The 18255-nt window shown below is 48.9% G+C and overlaps 1 protein-coding gene across 1 annotated transcript in view; it reads left to right on the top strand.

The window, feature by feature from the left end:
• Positions 1-18255, top strand: part of TDRD9 (tudor domain containing 9) — a 2714501-nt gene that overhangs the window by 1561159 nt on the left and 1135087 nt on the right. The window contains exon 25 of the mRNA XM_085626273.1: positions 17928-18039. Coding sequence (XP_085482399.1) covers positions 17928-18039 — 112 coding nt within the window. The remainder of the gene's footprint in view (positions 1-17927; positions 18040-18255) is intronic.

Here is an 18255-nt window from a genome sequence, read left to right as displayed (position 1 = left end):
CCGCGCGTGTGCTTCCTTTGCCTGGGAAAAAACCACAGGAGTGTAACCCATAAACCAAACTGAGATCTGGGTAGGTACAATATAAATACAACAATATCTCAGCCGGATTTATTAAGATTGTTTATATTTGTATGTACAAGACATTACGATTAGAGAACACAAGAAGAGAGGCTTCAAATTATTCGTTCAATGCGCCCATGGGCGCCATATATTTTTTAGAAGATCAGAATATACACAACAGTTTTTACAGCACTGTTGGGTATAAATACCAAGGCAACCCTAAAGAAAAGTGTACAAAGTGCTCGTGACAAGGAAGTGACGGCGCAAGTGACAACGTGAGAAAACACCACAGCGTACGGCGCAAGAGAACATACAATTTATACACAAGATTAAAAAGGTTCGGCCATAGATTAATTCAGATACATAATTTGTCATTTTCGTTGTGTTAAAGAACCAAAATTCAAGGTGCGCCTAAGGCGTTTAGGCTGGTGGGCAGGGGTCGACGGCGTTTCGTTCCTATTCAATTAGGATCATCTTCAGGACCTGGGTGGCCTATTCGGGGCACCAGCCGTGAGTTGCACACGACCGTGGCATCCCGGCGATCCATTAACTTTGGATTTATTCCAGTTTCCAAATCTTTGACCTCGTAAACAGGTATCGTCATGAACCTTACCAAACCGATCAGGGTTGTAGCCCTGCAACCGTTCTTGCCTTCCCTTGATTGTCACCCTTTACCGATCTCTGCTGGTTGATTTATTCTTGACGCCCAGCCTAAATTCAAATTCGACCATTCAGCGGTTGTTTTCACCCTTCATTCTCACTTCTTCTGCGCCAGTACTTAATTTAACGCGCATCAGCACTCCTCGAATAGGCCACCTAGGTCCTGAAGATGATCCTAATTGAATAGGATCGAAACGCTGTCGACTCCTGCCCACCAGCCTACACGCCTTAGGCGCACCTTGAATTTTGGTTCTTTAACACAACGAAAATGACAAATTATGTATCTGAATTAATCTATGTGTGAACCTTTTTAATCTTGTATATATATTGTATGTTCTCTTGCGCCGTACGCTGTGGTTTTTTCTCACGTTGTCACTTGCGCCATCACTTCCTTGTCACGAGCACTTTGTACACTTTTCTTTAGGGTTGCCTTGCTATTTATACCCAACAATGCTGTAACAACTGTTATGTGTATATTCTGATCTTCTAAAAAACATATGACGCCTATCGGCGCATTGAACGAATAATTTGAAGCCTCTCTTCTTGTGTTCTCTAATCGTAATGTCTTGTACATACAAATATAAACAGTCTTAATAAATCCGGCTGAGATATTGTTGTATTTATATCTTTTGCCTGGAGCGCGACCACAACCCCACCTCGTGCTCTGACTGTCAGTTGATGGTGCCGAAGGCTTTGCGGGAGCGGTCCCGAAATCTGCTTGATCGCCAACAGTTGGCTCCGTGCCGTTCGAGGTCCTGGTCGAGAGGGAGGTCGAGGGACCGGTCGTGGACCCATCACCATCCCGGTTCCAAATCATCGAAGTCTTCGCACTCTGGGTCAGGTAAGTCAAAGCATATGAAGAAATCGAAGAAGCCTCATCACTCTTTGACTTCTCCTCGTCGGTCTACCGATCCGACAAGGCACGCGGGTAGTGCCACTCCCGCGGCTCCGCGCTCAGAGCCGGAAGGGTCGACTCCGAGCTTCCCTCCCTTTCCGGGACCCGGAGAGACTCCCGCCCTGCTTCGTACCTTCTATGAGGCGATGCATGCCATCTGTGGGGAGACCGACCCTGCCGGTGCGCCTTCGGGCCCCGTGGAATCCGTTGGGGGGGCCTAGGTCTTTGCTGCCGGCGGCTCCGGCTCTGCAGGCCCCTCTTGGATCCAGGCCTGGATTCGGATCGGCGCCGGTTGACCTCATTACACCTCCACCGGCGCCGCTTCCTACGGCAGCATTACCGCGTTCGGCGCTGGTGGCCTACCCGGCCGGTGTCAACCCTGGCCTCCATCCCGACATGGATACGGAGCTGGACCGGCGACGGCCTGCACCGAATCCGGCACCGATGGGTACTTTTGTCCCTGTGTTCCACCCTGGCCATTTTGAGCCATATTGGCAGCCAGAGGAGGGTGAGGAGGACTGGGAGGGGTCAGGTGACCCTTTAACTGAGCAGTTAGATGATGAGCAGGACTGGAGAGAGGAACTGGGTGATTCCAGTGGTCTTGACACTTCTCCCGGCCTTGGCATGTTGTTTCCTCCTACGCAGTGGTGTTGCGTAGGCCGGCCGCGGCTCTCAACCTTAAGCTTCCTTCGGTGGCGGTCAGGACTAACCTGACTGAGGTGCTTCAACCGCAGCGAGCTCTTCGGAGCCCTTGCTGCCGTTTAATGAGGCCCTCACCGACGTCCTTTTGGGCACGTGGTCCAGGCCCAACACGGGGTCTCCCGTGGACAGGAAGATTTTCTCTTCCGCCAGCTTAGGACTGCGGTCCGTAAATACCGCATGTGGCTTGGGCCGTTATTCGCACTCAGTGTGGGAATGGTGGCGCAAGTGCTGCCTCAGGGTCCGGAGGAAGCCCGGGCAGTGTTCTCCCAGGCTGTTGCCGTTGGGAGAGATGCAGCAAAGTTTACGATCTGTTGTGGGCTGGACACCGCCGACTCTCTGGGCAGGACCATTTCAATGTCGGTAGCGCTTCAGCGCTACGCCTGGATGAGGTCCACTGGCTTTTCCGGGGATGTCCAGAACACCTTGATGGATATGCCCTTTGGCCGTCGCCTTTTTGGCGACAAAGCAGACAACGCCCTAGAGCACTTCAAGGACTCACAGGCTATGGCCAAGTCCTTGGGCTTCTCCTCCCATCCTGCGCATTCTGCTTTTCGCCCCTTTCGTGGCTACGGAAGGGATGCCCTGCTACGTCCCACCCAGGGCCACAGGCCGCAGCAAGTTACCCAACCTTTGCACGGCCGGGGACATGGAAACAACCGTCGTGGTTCCGGGGGCCAGTCCACCAACCCCCTCCTCTGTAGCAACCTCCAAACCCTCCTAGTCCGACCTTTCAGGCCCATCAAATGCCAGTGGGTGGCAGGATTCGCCATCACCTCCCCCACTGGCGCACCAACACTTCGGACAGGTGGTTTTTGCAGATAGTCTGAAGGGGCTACTCCCTCCCGTTTGAGACTACCCCTCCAGCCATGCACCGCGATACCTCCACATGTCGGAGGATCATCTGGCCCTTCACCAGCAGTAAGGTACGGCTCTCTTGGCCAAGGGAGCCATCGGGCGCGTTCCTGTCCCAGAAGTAGGTTGTGGTTGTTGTTCCCACTACTTTATGGTTCCCAAGAAAGACAAGGGCCTGCGTCCTATCTTGGACCTCAGGGACCTCAATCGCTTCTTCCAGAAGAAGAAATTCAAGATGCTGACACTTGCTCAGGTATTGTCGGCCCTAGACCTGCAAGACTGGATGGTAGCGTTAGACTTGCAGGATGCTTATTTTCATATCCCCGTCCTGCCGGCCCACTGGCGTTTCCTGCGGTTGACGGTAGGCAACAAGAACTTTCAGTTTACCGTGCTCCCCTTTGGCCTTACCAGTGCCCCTCGGGTGGCACGAAAGTGATGGTGATGGTCACAGCTCATCTGCGCAGATTAGGGGTTGCAGTCTTCCCCTATCTCGACGACTGGCTGTTGAAGGCGGGGTAGTCCCAGGCAGTCGTCTGTCACCTCCAGACTACGGCCGACCTCCTGCATTTGCTGGGGTTCTCCATCAATGTGCCGAAGTCGCACCCAATTCCCTCTCAAAGGCTCCTCTTCATCGGAGCGGTTCTGGACACGACGTGGTTTCAGTTCTATCCTCCCGAACAGCGAGTCCGGGATATTCGGACTATGATCCCGGGTTTCGGTCAGAATTACCCTGAGGCTGGTGGGCCTCATTGCCTCCTGCCTCCTGCATCCTGCTGGTCGATAATGCCAGGTGGCATATGCGGGCTCTGGAGTGGGACCTGAAGTTCCAGTGGGCGCAGCATCAGGAGAATCTGTCCGATTGCGTCCAGATCTCGGAGGACACTGCTCAACAACTACAGTGGTGGCTTACAAACCAGGATTTGGGTCAATTGCAGATCCCTCTCCCTTCCCCAACCAGACTACACTGTGGTGATGGACGCATCCCTTCTAGGATGTGGTGGCCACATGGGAGAGGTGGAAATCAGAGGTCTCTGGTCTCCGGCGGAGTCCGGGCTTCACATCAACCTTCTGGAGCTCTGGGCGATTCGTCTTGCACTGAAGACATTCCTTCCCTCTGTCCGGGGAAGAGTAGTGCAGGGGTTCACGGACAACACCACTGTCATGTGGTATTGCAACAAACAGGGCGGGGTTGGGTCGTGGGCTCTATGTCAGGAGGCCCTCCGCCTCTGGACATGGCTGGAACATCAGGGCATTTCCTTGGTGGTTCAACACCTGGCCGGTTCTCTGAACGCCAGGGCGGACAAACTCAGCTGCAGGTGCATGATGGATCACGAATGGCGTCTTCACTCGGAGGTGGTGCAAGGTTTCTTACGTCAGTGGGGAGACCCTTGGTTAGAGCTATTTGCCACCGAAGAGAACGTGCAGTGTCAGCAATTCTGCGCGTTTAAATTTCCAAGGTGGCACTCGATCGGCGACGCTCTTTGTCGCGAGTGGAGTTGCGGTCTGTTGTACGCCTTTCCGCCTATACCACTTCTGCCCAGAGTGCTGAAGAAGATCAGGCGCGACCGTGCCCAAGTCATTCTTGTGGCTCTGGATTGGGGACGAAGAGTCTGGTATCCCGAGCTACTCAACATGGCCATCAATCCTCCGATCAGACTGCCTCTTCGTGAGGATCTTCTGTCGCAGCAGCAGGGGACAGTCCTCCACCCGAACCGGTCGTCTCCACCTCCTTGCGTTGAGATTGAGCGGCAGCAGTTGAAGTCTTTCGACCTGCCTCCTGAAGTCTGTGATGTAATCTTGGCAACCAGGCGTCCCTCCACTAATATGGTATACGCCTGTAGGTGCAACACATTTGTGGCATGGTGCACAGCAAAGGCTGTGTATCCCTTTTCTGTTCCTCTTTCTGAAGTACTCTTGTTTCTTCTCTCCTTTGCCCAGCAGGGCTCTGGGCACTATCAAGGGCTACCTTTCTGCCATCTATGCTTTCCTTCGGTTGCCAGATCAGCCTTCTCTTTTCCAGAACCCGGTACTAAACCGTTTCCTAAAAGGCTTAACGCATCTTTTTCCTCCAATCCCCTTCGTTATGCCTCAGTGGGACTTGAACCTTGTGCTAACCTATCTCATGTGTGCTCCCTTTGAGCCACTGCATAACTGTACTTTACGCCTTCTCACTCTTAAAACTGCTTTCCTGGTAGCCATCACTTCTGCTAGAAGAGTGAGTGAGCTCCAGGCTCTTTCTTTAAAACCTCCTTTCCTGTCGGTTCATCTGGACAAGGTGCTTCCCAGGACCTGTCCATCCTTTCTTCCTAAGGTTGTCACTGCCTTCCATATTGGGCAAACGATTACTTTGCCCACCTTCTTTCTGCCTCCGCATCCTTCAAAGGAAGAAGAGAGGCTCCACCGTCTGGACCCAAAGCGTGCGCTCTCCTTCTATCTGGATCGCACAAAACAGTTCCGGGTGGATGATCAAATTTTTGTTGGCTACGTGAGTGCAAAGAAGGGTCGGTGTGTACGCAAAAGCACCATTTCTTGATGGGTCGTGTTGTGTATTAAGGCTTGTTAATCTCTGGCTGAAAAGGAGCCTCCAGTTGGGCTACGCGCTCACTTAACTAGGGCGATGGCAGCCACTACTGCCATGGGAAGAGGAGTGCCTGTAAATGACATCTGTCAGGCGGCCATGTGGGCATCGCTGCACACGTTCACTAAACACTACTGCCTGGACAGCCAAGTCCGGAGAGACGGCTTCTTTGGCCGTTCTGTTCTCCAGGATTTTCTGGTGTGATCTTGGTTCGCAGACCCTCCACCGGGGTTGGTATTGCCGGGGTATCTATTCTAAGGTAAGTAATCTATAGCTGACGACTTTCTTTCAGATGCACAAGTTACTTACCTTCAGTAACGATATATCTGTAAGAAACATTAGTTGGTTATAGATTCCTTACTGCCCCACCCATCCTTCCTGTTCTGCAAACTGATTTCTAGTTTTGTGCATCATTGGTCAGTGTCTTGCATGGCTCTGCCTTTCTGGCGCGTAAAGTTGTGTACAGAATGGATGTCAGCGCGCGAGGGTGGCGTCTAAGTAGCTTCCGCACCGTCATCCCAGCGACCACAACGCCGACGACCGACGTGTAGCCGACCGACGCCACCTTCCGACGCGCAGAGGTACAGGTGACGAAAAAAAAATCCGGATCCAGTCTGACGCCTGAGGATAATTCTAAGGTAAGGAATCTATAACTAACTAATGTTTCTTACAGATATATCGTTAATGAAGGTAAGTAACTTGTGTTTTTGGCCTAATCCGTGAGTGGATCTGTTGCGAGGTGACACTGGTTAGTGGAAGGTGATAGAAATTTCTGACTCTGCATCTTTAGCTAGAGAGATCAGTAATTTCGTCCTTCAATGGCAAGGTTTATTCAGACTCCGTTCCTACTGTAATGGACAAAAGAGTTTTCTCATCAGCCAGTCTTGCCATTTTGTTCCTTGAATCCCGTTTGTTTTCCAACTGCTGTACCCTTAGCTATTTGGGTCATGGCACTCACAGTTTTACCTGTATTGCTAGACTTATAAAGCGGTGCTTTCCCAATCACTTGAGGATGGTCAGGAGGTTGCTATATACATTTTGTTTTTGGTGTGGACACCCCTGATTTTGTTTTGCTTGTGCCATTGGCAGCCAAGTTGTGACCATATGCCATGCTTAAATGCGGTCCTCTAGATTTTCTGGGGATGTCCAGACTTCTCTCATGGACATGATTTCTGATGGAACCAGACTTTTTTGTAAGAAAGTTGATGCAGCTCTTGAATGGTGTAGGGAAAGCAGACATGCATCTCTCTCACTAGGGTTACCTTTTCCTGCCCATCACATCCACCAGCAGTACTAGAAATTTAGGGGCTACTCGAGGGGCATTGCCTATCACCAGAAGCAGCCTTCTCAACACGTTCAACAGCACACTTTTTGAGGCTCTAGGGGCAGGGGCCATCCCAGGGGATGAGAGCAGTAGTAACATCAGTCTTCCTCTTTCACTACCACCAAACCTCTGTAGTGTCCTCTTGAGTGGGCAATTTAGGGTCAATAGGTAGCAGGATTCAGCATTGCCTGCCCTGTTAATCTGTCCAAGGGGTGTTTCAGATTGTTCAGTTTTCCTTCCTGAACACCCATTTCTACATTCCTCCAGTTTTTCAACAAATGTCTGTGCATCATGCCAATATTCTCTTGAGTGAATTGCTTATGTCACTCCCCAAGGGTGTGATTGCAGTGGTCCCCAAATTGGAGAGAGGAATGGGATGCTACCCCAAGAAAGGTAGAGGTCCAAAGCCAATTTGAACCTCAGGATTCTGTCTTCGTTAACAAAGTGTTGGTATTGAAAAGGATGATTCTTGCCCAAGTTCTGTTGGTCTAGGACCACTAGAACATGTTGGAGTCTTTGTACCTACAGTCTACTTTCATGTACAGGTACTGCAGTCCCAAATAAAGTATCTCTACCTTGTGGTGGGCTCAGAACCCTTTCAGTTCTTGGTCCTGCCCTGTAGCCTTAGATTGACCTCTCAGGTGTGAATGAAGCTTAAGTCGGTGAATAAAGCTCATCTTCACAGATAGGGGATACACTTATTCTTGTACTCCCAACGATTTGGCTGTTGAAGGTAGGCTTGCCACAGCTTGTTTCAGACCACCTGCAGATGATGGTTTCATTGTTATCCACAGTGGACTTGTTTTCAGCAATTAGCCAAAATCCCACCTTCGGCCTGAGTAGAGAATGCCCTTTCCTAGGGATCTATCGGGGCGCTGTGACTTTGAAGAACTTTACACCCCTGCAATGAGTGCAGGATATTCAAGCTATAATACTACAGTTTCAAGTGAAAGCATTTGTTCCGGCCTCTTTGATCGAGGCTTCTCTGTCTCCTGAAAATGTGCATCCTACTGATGCTTCATGCCTTTAGGCCTCTGTGCTGGCCTTCTAATGGACTCTGAGACTTCCATGGGGTCAGCACTAGGGATTTAGTGTGGAACATATCCTCATCTCCATTGGTGCAACTCAGGACTTCATTGGGGTGGTTGTCAGATGTCAATCAGACATACAGCAGACTGTTCTACTTGCCCCATCCGAAGCTCACAATTGTGAGACTATTTTTCTCTTCTTCAGAAAGGTCAACTTGACAAGTTGAAGACTGAGTCTCTCATCTCGGACAGAGAAGCTCCATCATATAAACCTTTTGGATCTGCTAGTCATCTCATTTCCCCCGTACGATTAATTGCCCTTTGTCTAGGGCAATATTACCCAAGTGATTACAGATAACACCATCTCCAGGTTTTTCTGCAGAATGCAGGCTGGTGTTGGGCCTCAAGCTGTCTGGTTGGAGGTTTTGAATCTTTGCCAATGGCTTGTACTTCATGGGATTTTCATTATGGTCAACCAGCTGCCAAGCACCCTCCGCGTCAGGGTGAAAGAACTCAGCTGGTGTCATCTTGGGTGCGCAGCATCTGCACCTGTAGCTGACTGACTGACTGACTATGGGGATCTTTGCTAGTTAGGATGGTCTCTCATCAGACATTTTTGCTACTGGTAATACAAAGTTACGGACATTGTACAGTCTAGCGTTTTTAGGAGATGCATTCCACCTTTAGTGGGACTCTGGTCTCTAGTACGCATTCCTACATCTGCTGTTGGTCCACAGGTCCTGAAAAAGAACAGACTTTGCTGAATTTAGCACATTCTGTTAGCCCCAAAATCTGCCTGTAAATCCATTATCTTGAGTATATGTCCCCCACTTTGTCTCACTGGGAGTACCTACTTTCCTAACTACAAGACAGGTTGTTTCACCAGAACATGCTCAATCTATACCTCAAGGCATGGAGATTGAGCAGAAACAACTGAGAGGTTTTGATATTCTGTCGCAAGTGGTAGTTCGAATTCTAGCTTATCGCTGCACCTTCAGTCTGTCTGTGTAATCAGCCATTTCCTCTAAATTTGTCATGTGATGTGAAGAGAAGCAAGTCGGCCTCCTACAGGTGAAACTGTCTAACTAATGTTCCGTTTGTATTGCTGGCCCAAAGACAAGGTTTTGCAGGAGGCATGGGTAAAGGTTATTTGTGTCCCTTTCTGCCTTCCTTTATTTGCCAGATTAACCCTCTTTATTTTTTACTTTAAAAAGACTTTCTTCGGATTAAACAATAATCCCTAAAAAAGCTTACTATCCAATCAAGCATTACTTCCATAAAATGCAATAAATAAAAACAAATACAATTCCTCAATTTCCCACAAAAAACACAGTCTCTATGTAGGGATGTAGAGATAGGCGGACCACAGAGTTCTTTATAATGGGTTTTGGGTCCCCGTATTTTATTAAGGATGGTCACAAAGCGAAATCAAAAAGGAACAGTGTGGAAGTCAGTCTGACGCCGTACTCCCTCGAAGAAAGGATCCTTCTCCCTTCTCTTGTCACTGTTGGGCCGGATTCCCTCTTTTTCCGTAGATGTTGAGGCAAACCGAGAAAAGAAAAAACACAACAAAGGAACTAGTCAGTGCTCGGGGTACCACAGCAGGTGAGCAAGTGGGGAACACCCGTGTTGGATTTCACATAGGCGGCTAGTGAGTGCTTTAGAGGGATTTTGGAGGAAGATCACCATCACCAAAGAAAAAGGCGGGGGACAGATCCGGACTAGCTCGTAGGAACCCTCGGGTTTTACCGGTAGGGCGCGTGAGCCCGTCCCTGCTTAGCCTGTCGTTTGCCGTGCCCCCACCCCACTCCCAATCCCGCGTACTTGGGCACGCACCTTTTCAAGCCACGACCCTCCGGGGCCGTGGCTGGGCACTGCGTCCTCCTGGGGGTCTCTCTGCTCCTTCCTCACGGTCTCAGCGTCTCGAACGGCTCTTCTCTCGATCCCCGGCGTCCTCGCGTACTGGAACTCGTCTTCTTCTTCCTGGTTCCGCTTTCGTCATCGGGCGGGCTCTTCTTGTTGGGCTCCGGGATGTGAAACTCTGCCCCCTTGAAGGAAGGGGCAGGAGAAAAGTGCCAATCCTCACCTACTTCCTCGTTCCTCCCGAGGTAGTCGCGGCCGTCAGGGGGCTGGAATGGAGAGAAAGCGGAAGGATCAGGGAAGTCACCAGTTGAGGCCTGAGAGGGACGGGGCACAGTCCGACACACCCCACCCCCAGAGTCGTCCCATTCGGGGAGGACAGGGAAGCGGGATAGAAAATCGGCGTTGGCGTTCAAGACCCCTTTCCTGTGCCGGACATCAAAGGCAAAGGGTTGTAAGGAGAGGAACCATCGCATCACCCTAGGGTTGTTTCCCTTGTTCCGAGCCAACCAGACCAGGGGTGCGTGATCCGTAAACAGGGTGAACCTGCCACCCTCCAGGTAGTATCGCAGTTTTTCTACCGCCCACTAGATGGCCAGATATTCCTTTTCGAGGGTAGGATAGAAGGTTTCTCTAGGGAACAGTTTGCGGCTAATAAACCAGATCGGCTGTTCCACCCCTTCCTTCGTTTCCTGGGAGAGAACAGCTCCTATCCCTACCTCTGAAGCGTCAGTCTGTAGGATGAAGGGTCGGGAAAAGTCAGGAGAAAGAAGCACAGGACCCTGTATGATGGCGGTTTTTAGATTGCAAAAGGCACGTTGAACAGTGGGGGAAGGAGATAACAGATCGCAAGTCTTAGCTTCCTTTTTTAGAAAGTCCGTAAGCGGAGCAGAGAGGGTAGAGTAATGGGGGATGAAGCGCCGATAGTAGCCCAGTAGACCTAAAAAGGCTCGTACACCCTTCTTTGTGGTGGGAAGGGGGCGTCCATAATGGCCCTCACTTTTTCCTTTTGTGGTTCTATGCAACCATCACCTAGGAGATACCCTAAGTATTTGACCTTATGGAACCCGACCTTTGATTTCTTAGCATTTATGTGTAGTCCTGCCTGTCCTAAGGCCCCCAATATCAGCTGGATGTGTTCTAGGTGTTGATCCCAATGTGTACTGTAAATGACTATATCGTCTAGATAGGCGGATGAGTATCCCTGATGGGGTTGCAGGACGTGGTTCATAAGCCGTTGGAAGGTGGCCGGGGCACCGTGTAACCCAAAGGGCAGGACAGTGAAGTGAAAGAGGCCGTCTGGTGTTATGAAGGCTGTTTTCTTCTGGTCCACTTTACACAAAGGCACCTGCCAATACCCTTTTGTGAAATCTAGAGTGGTAATGTATTGGGCATCACCTAACCGCTCTATGAGTTAGTCGACTCTAGGCAGGGGATAGGCATCTAGAGTGGAGATGGCGTTCACCCGTCTAAAGTCAATGCAAAATCGGATACTGCCATCCGGTTTAGGAACAAGGATAATGGGGGACGACCAGTCACTATGGGAGGGTTCAATAACTCCCATGCTTAACATACTCTGGATTTCTTGGGTCACGGCTGCTCTACGATTAGCGGGTATTCTATAGGGGCGCAGGCGAACCACTTTACCCGGGATGGTATGTATGTTGTGTTCGTCTAAGGTGGTTTTTCCGGGCTGATCGGAGAACAAGTGAGCAAATGGTATTAACCTGTTTAATAGGGACGTTTGTTGACAGGGGCTCAGGAGCTCGTTTACAACTAGTTGTTCCAAGGTGCTTTCAGTGGAACCAGGGACCTGGACAAGATGGTTATTGTGGGTGGAAGGGAGGGGTCCTAGCCATTTCTTCAGGAGATTGATTTGATATGTTTGGGTGTGATTTGGCCCGATTGCTAATCTATAGGTGGTTTTCCAAAGACCGTTATCACTTTATATGGCCCCTTCCATTCGCTCTTTACGGTGGCCAGGGAGCTTGGCAAACAGACCAGGGCCCAGTCCCCCACCTGAAGAGAACGCCATTTCTTTCCCTTATCGTACTGGTTTCTCTTGTTTTTTTTCAAGATTGGCGTGGGCTAGGTCATGCAATTTGGCCAGATGAGACTTTAACTGTCGGCTATATTCCAGTAGGTCAAGGGCCTCATTGGGTTCCTCCTCCCATGCTTCCTAGTCATCTCTAATAAGGTCCGGGGTTGTCGTCCGTATAACATTTCAAATGACGAACAGCCCAAACTTGTCTGGACCTGTCCTCGTATGACAAACAGGGCAAGCGGGAAGAGGTGATCCCACTGCCTTCCTTCTAGGGCCAACATCTTTTTAAGGGTTAACTTCAGGGTCCTGTTGTACCGTTCCACTAAACCGTCAGTATGAGGGTGATAGGCTGAGGTTTTTATCAGTTTGATCTTCAAGAGGGTACAAACTTGTTTCATCAATCTAGAGACGAAGGGGGTTCCCTGGTCTGTTAAAATTTCACGGGGAAACCCCACACGGGAGAAATACTCCAGGAGTCGATCGGCGATAGCCGCGGTGGTGGGTGCTCGGAGCGGAAAGGCCTCCGGGAACCGCGTACAATAATCCACCAACACCAAAACATATTGGTATCCTTTTGTGGTCTTGGGTAATGGTCCTACAAGGTCCATGCCAACATGTTCAAAAGGTTTCCCTATAATTGGTAGAGGCTGTAGGGGAACAGCCCTTTGACGGTAGGGCTTCTTAGTATGACATATGGGGCACTCCTGACAATATTTCTTTATGTGGGCATATATGCCTGGCCAGTAGAAATACAGAGGTTGTGGGTCACCTTATCCGGACCTAAATGTCCTGCTAACAAATGGGAATGGGCATAAAACATGACCTGTTCTCTAAAGGGCTGGGGAACAAGTAGTTGAGGTGTCTCGCCGTCCTTAGCAATCCTATATAACAACCCCTTGGTTATCCTAAATAAGGGGTAGAGGGGTGAGGCATTCTCAGCTGTGGTTCGGGCTTGTTGCCAAGCGGTGGCGAGTGAGGGATCACTAGTCTGGGGCCACTGGAAAATGTTGTCTTGCTGCCAGGGCTCCTGGGTAAGCAAAGCCTTCTGACCCCCTGTTTTCTTTAGGATGGGACGGGCTGTCTCCGTTTGCTCCTGTATAAGGGACTTGAAGCCCGGGTTGTCAATGCTTAGGATCAGTTGTTTGGGGAGGGTGGGTAAGACCCCGACTGTGATACTGGTGGGAGAGGTTTTGTGATAGGTTAGGGGTACGGTGGCTATGGGGTATTCCTTTACAGCTCCGTGAACACACCGAATATGTGCCTTTCCCCCCGGAGTGAATTGTTCCTTTTTTACCAGACTGGCATGGATTACAGATTGTCTACAACCCGTATCCAAAAGGGCTTCTATGGGAATCCCGTTTACCTTAACACTCACATAGAAACAGGAGCCTACTTCTTCCGTGTAGAAGAGGCTGCGGGGTATACAGCTGACATCCATGGGTTCGTCGGTATGTTTCTTGGGACATGTCCTGGCAATGTGGCCCCAACCCCCACAGTCAAAACATTGCGGTCCCCGGTTGGGAGGGGCGTCCCCTCGAGGTGGCGGTATTCTATCTACATCCCGGATGGGTCGCAGGGGTTTCCCCAGGACGGAATGCGATCGGGAGTTTTTTTTCCGCTTCCACGTGGGGTATTCGGGGTTGGGCCCTGGAGTACGAGGCAGCCATATCCACCGCTTGTTCAGGCGTCAGGTTAGAATGTTGCTTCAACCACCTCTGCGTGGGATAGGGTAATGCCTCCACGAACTGTTCCAGGTAAATGGAATTCATGATTTCTTCTTTGCTGCGTTTCGTGGGTTTCAACCACTTATCCGCCGCCATTTTGAGTTTGAAATATAGAGTTTTGGGGTTATCTCCTGGTGCCCCCCTCTCTTTCCCGAACCTCATCCTATAAGTTTCCGAGTCCATACCGAGGTGATCTAGAATAATGGCTTCATAGGGAGTGACACCTCCCGCGTTGGCAACCTGGTAGGCTGCCTGTACCTCGCTAGACAACAACGGGGCTAAAAAGAAGGGCCATTTTGCTACAGGCCAACCAGAGGCCCTAGCGGCCCGCTCAAAATTTAAAAGGAAGGCATCGGGATCTTCCCCAGGGACGTACTTCTGAAGGGAGACCGTGGGTGCGGAGGAGAGGATCTTACTCCCTCTTGTGGTTCCGCCTCCCTGCACTGCCTCCTCCCCTACACGCAGAAGGGCATCCATTTGTCCCTTGATCAGGTCTTTAAACAGGTCCCGATCTGCTTGGGCAATGTTAATTTGTCTCTCCATAGCCCACAGAGTTCTTTATAAAGGGTTTTGGGTCCTCGTATATTATTAAGGATGGTCACAAAGCGAAATCAAAAAGGAACAGTGTGGAAGTCAGTCTGACGCCGTTCTCCCTCGAAGAAAGGATCCTTCTCCCTTCTCTTGTCACTGTTGGGCCGGATTCCCTCTTTTTCCGTAGATGTTGAGGCAAACCGAGAAAAGAAAAAACACAACAAAGGCACTGGTCAGTGCTCTGGGTACCACAGCAGGTGAGCAAGTGGGGAACACCCGTGTTGGATTTCACATAGGCGGCTAGTGAGTGCTTTAGAGGGATTTTGGAGGAAGATCACCATCACCAAAGAAAAAGGCGGGGGACAGATCCGGACTAGCTCATAGAAACCTTCGGGTTTTACCGGTAGGGCGCGTGAGCCCGTCCCTGCTTAGCCTGTCGTTTTCCATGCCCCCACCCCACTCCCAATCCCGTGTACTCGGGCACGCACCTGTTCAAGCCACAACCCTCCGGGGCCGTGGCTGGGCGCTGCGTCCTCCTGGGGGTCTCTCCGCTCCTTCCTCACGGTCTCAGCGTCTCGAACGGCTCTTCTCTCGATTCCCGGCGTCCTCGCGTACTGGAACTCGTCTTCTTCTTTCTTCTTCCCGGTTCAGCTTTCATCATCGGGCGGGCTCTTCTTGTTGGGCTCCGGGATGTGAAACTCCGCACCCTTGAAGGAAGGGGCGGGAGAAAAGTGCCAATCCTCACCTACTTCATCGTTCCTCCCGAGGTAGTCGCGGCCGTCTGGTGGCTGGAATGGAGAGAGAGCGGAAGGATCAGGGGAGTCACCAGGTGAGCCCCGAGAGGGACGGGGCACAGTCCGACACTCTACAATAAAATCATAAAAACCATGTAAACATAGATCTTAAAAACATTCTAAAAACATTGAAAATGATCCTAAACATGGTACCAATATCCCCGGGAACTCCTCCAAGTCAACATTATGGTAACTTTTATTGTACTAAATTATTATTGCCCTTAAAGAAACCCATTACTATGGCACATAGAAAGTTAATAAACTAATATTTCCCCTAGCTTAATCACCAATTACCGAGTAAAACCAGCCAGGGTGTCTCAGCCTTTTAAAGGGCGAGTATTTTTATATCAGCTCAACACACCTGACAAAAACCAGGCCAAATAGAAAAATTAACTACAGGAGACTGCAGCATCTGTAAGTACATCAGAGCGGGGTTGACCAGAAAAAACCCTTTAACTCGGACTAATGGTAGGACATAGTGCTGCCTTAGAGTACCGTAGTGATCACAAAAAAGAGGAAACAGATGGTGTCTTGTGTTGCGAAAGTATCACTCAAGCACAGTCCTATACTTTCCACTTTATGGTGGCCCGGATTCAGCTAAGAGCCAATGCAAGAGATTTCATCTAAATCGTGTTAATAGAAAACGATGATGGGGTGAGGACACCAACCGCAAATAGGGTTCCATACTTGGGGCTGTTTTCAAAGGAATATTCGACCTCACAATAAATGAAAATTAATTACCATTCTTCCCTTTCAAGGTTAGCTCTTGCCATAAAATGGTTTTTAGTCCAGGACAGGGTCTTTTTTCATGATTTGTTCAGGAGCACCAAAAAGGGCAGCACAACCCGTTTCCAAGGAGTATTTGATGTGGGTAACCACGGTATGGTGGAGTCTTTATCCAAGGCAAGGAAATCTTTTATAATCCTCTGGTTCAGCTCCTAAGTCAGAACCTGCCCAGATTTTGAACCACCTCACTATAGGGAAAAGGGCTAACATATTCAATAGAAAATCCAGACCCACTTCTTCATGCATAATAAATTCGGATACTGATTGTGGAATAGACAGCAGCCTCCTAATAAAATTATTTTCCACTAACTGTATCTCACCACAATCCTTATAGTCCCATATATCACTACCATATCTAGCAGTTGATAGGCATTTGGATTGATAAGTTTTCAACGGAGCCTTATTCTGTCTCGCACCAGCCTGCTCGCAAAGTCAAATACAGAGGCCACTGATCTAGCCATCAAATTTCGCTTGATCTGGGCACCCATGTACCCCTCTCATCGATAATGGCCCCTAGATATGGGAAGGTTACCACTCTGGTTAGCTCCTGGTCGCCCCAAGGATGTTCTTATGACGCTTATTCAATTGACCAATCATCATAGTGTGGGATTTGGAGTAGTTAATTTCCATATCAAGCAACATAATGAACTCTGTAAGAGAGTTCAAGAGTCTCTGGAGGCCCTCCAAAGTTCTAGCAAATAATACAGTATCGTCTGCCCTCTTTATTCGGATTTCCCATTGTGATGCATTTCCTGAAAAACAGCTGTACTGTGGGGCGTTGGTGTGGTATTTTTGGTTGCAGTCACTTTCTATGTGTTAGCGAGCTAAATGCCTTTTCATTTCAGCCTCCATATATTTCTTTTTTCCCTTCCAAGCTGGTAATGAGGACCATTGTATTCTTTCTCCCAACGGTGGTGTTACCTTTCCATGTGGGGACGTCCATAATGCTTCCAGCATTTTTTTCTACACAACACCTTCCAAAGAGGAGGAGAGGCTACATTGGTTGAGCCCACAGCATGCCTTTAGTTTCTAAATTGATGGAACTAATGAGTACCACATTAGTTTATTGGGTTTACAGAGGTAAACAAATGGCAGTCAAGAAGCAAACATGATCAATGATGAGTCTTCTATCCTCAGCATTATGGCTTGGCCAGCAAGGATCTTCCGACACCCCTACAGCTCATTCCGCCAGGCAAAACCAACAATTCAGCCCTAGCTTAGGGTTTTATGGCTTTCAATATCTGCCAGACACCCACATGGTCATCTGTCCATACTTTTCACCAGGCACTACTGCAGCGATAGTCATTTTGCCCATTTGGTCCTGCTGGATGTCCTTGCATATGTCCGCTTCTCAGACACCCCTTCTTTGATAGGGTATGGATTTTGCTATCACTCCACAATGTGAGTATTCTGCTTTTAAAAACATCCTTCAGCTGGATAACCTATGTTCAATAATGTTCTTTCTGATCACTTCTTTCCTTTCTGTGGAGTGAACTTTAAGGAATTAATAAGGTTCCAATTAACACACTTCCCGTTCATTTGGGTCTGGCAGCTGCACTGCATTTCTGAGGGCATGGAGAGATATGGTAAATAAACTGCTGTCCACATGCAAGGTTGGTGCCTGTATGCAACTCTGTGATATCCTGTCTGGAGTTGAGATCGGGTTGCAGCAAAGGCGGATGGCAACACCTACCAGCACATATGATATATTGCAAAGAGTGCCTGGATGTAGTCAGGTACCTGGGAAGATTGACAGCACGATGAACCTGTGATTAGACAGTGTATCTACCAGAAAAAAGGATTACCAAAGGTAAGTAACTTAATCATCTTACCAGTTATGTAAAAACAGAGTAACGTGAGAAGCTAAGTAACAGTCAAGTACACAGATGTAACTTTCTCAGAATTTTGTAATTCTGATTCTACTGTCCGATGTTAGTTTGTGTAGGTAAACCTTCGTATTTAGTTTCATATAGGAAGACAGTTGTTTAAACATTTAGTACTTTTTTAAGCACATGCATTTGATTGGAATGGACACCGTTTCTTAATGCTTCCAGTCAATTTTGAGACTAAATTAATTATTTGTTTGCAGAATAAATGTAGATTGTCAGAAGCAGATGGTTGAACCAGTGCAAATTTCTTTTGGTATTCCTGAACACGCTCAAACTATCACAAGTCTCCATCTATCCATTAATGTCACAGAAGTAAGTCTCTTCATGCATATCTGTCTAAGCTCCCATGTTTTTAATGTTTTAAGCTGAGTCTTGTTACTAAATTAAAAATGTAAATAACTTCAAGCGGATATATTTATAACTATATGCATGTATATTTCTACTGGATACTTCTCACTCATTGCTCATCATGAATCCCTTATGACACTGTTTTATTAAGTTAGTGCCAGAGAGGGTCAAGGAGAAGAG

The sequence above is a fragment of the Triturus cristatus genome, chromosome 9 (assembly GCF_964204655.1).
Source record: "Triturus cristatus chromosome 9, aTriCri1.1, whole genome shotgun sequence".
Classification (NCBI taxonomy): Eukaryota; Metazoa; Chordata; class Amphibia; order Caudata; family Salamandridae; genus Triturus; species Triturus cristatus.
The sequence above is the reverse complement of the archived record's forward strand: the minus strand, read 5'-3'. Positions and strand labels throughout refer to the sequence as shown.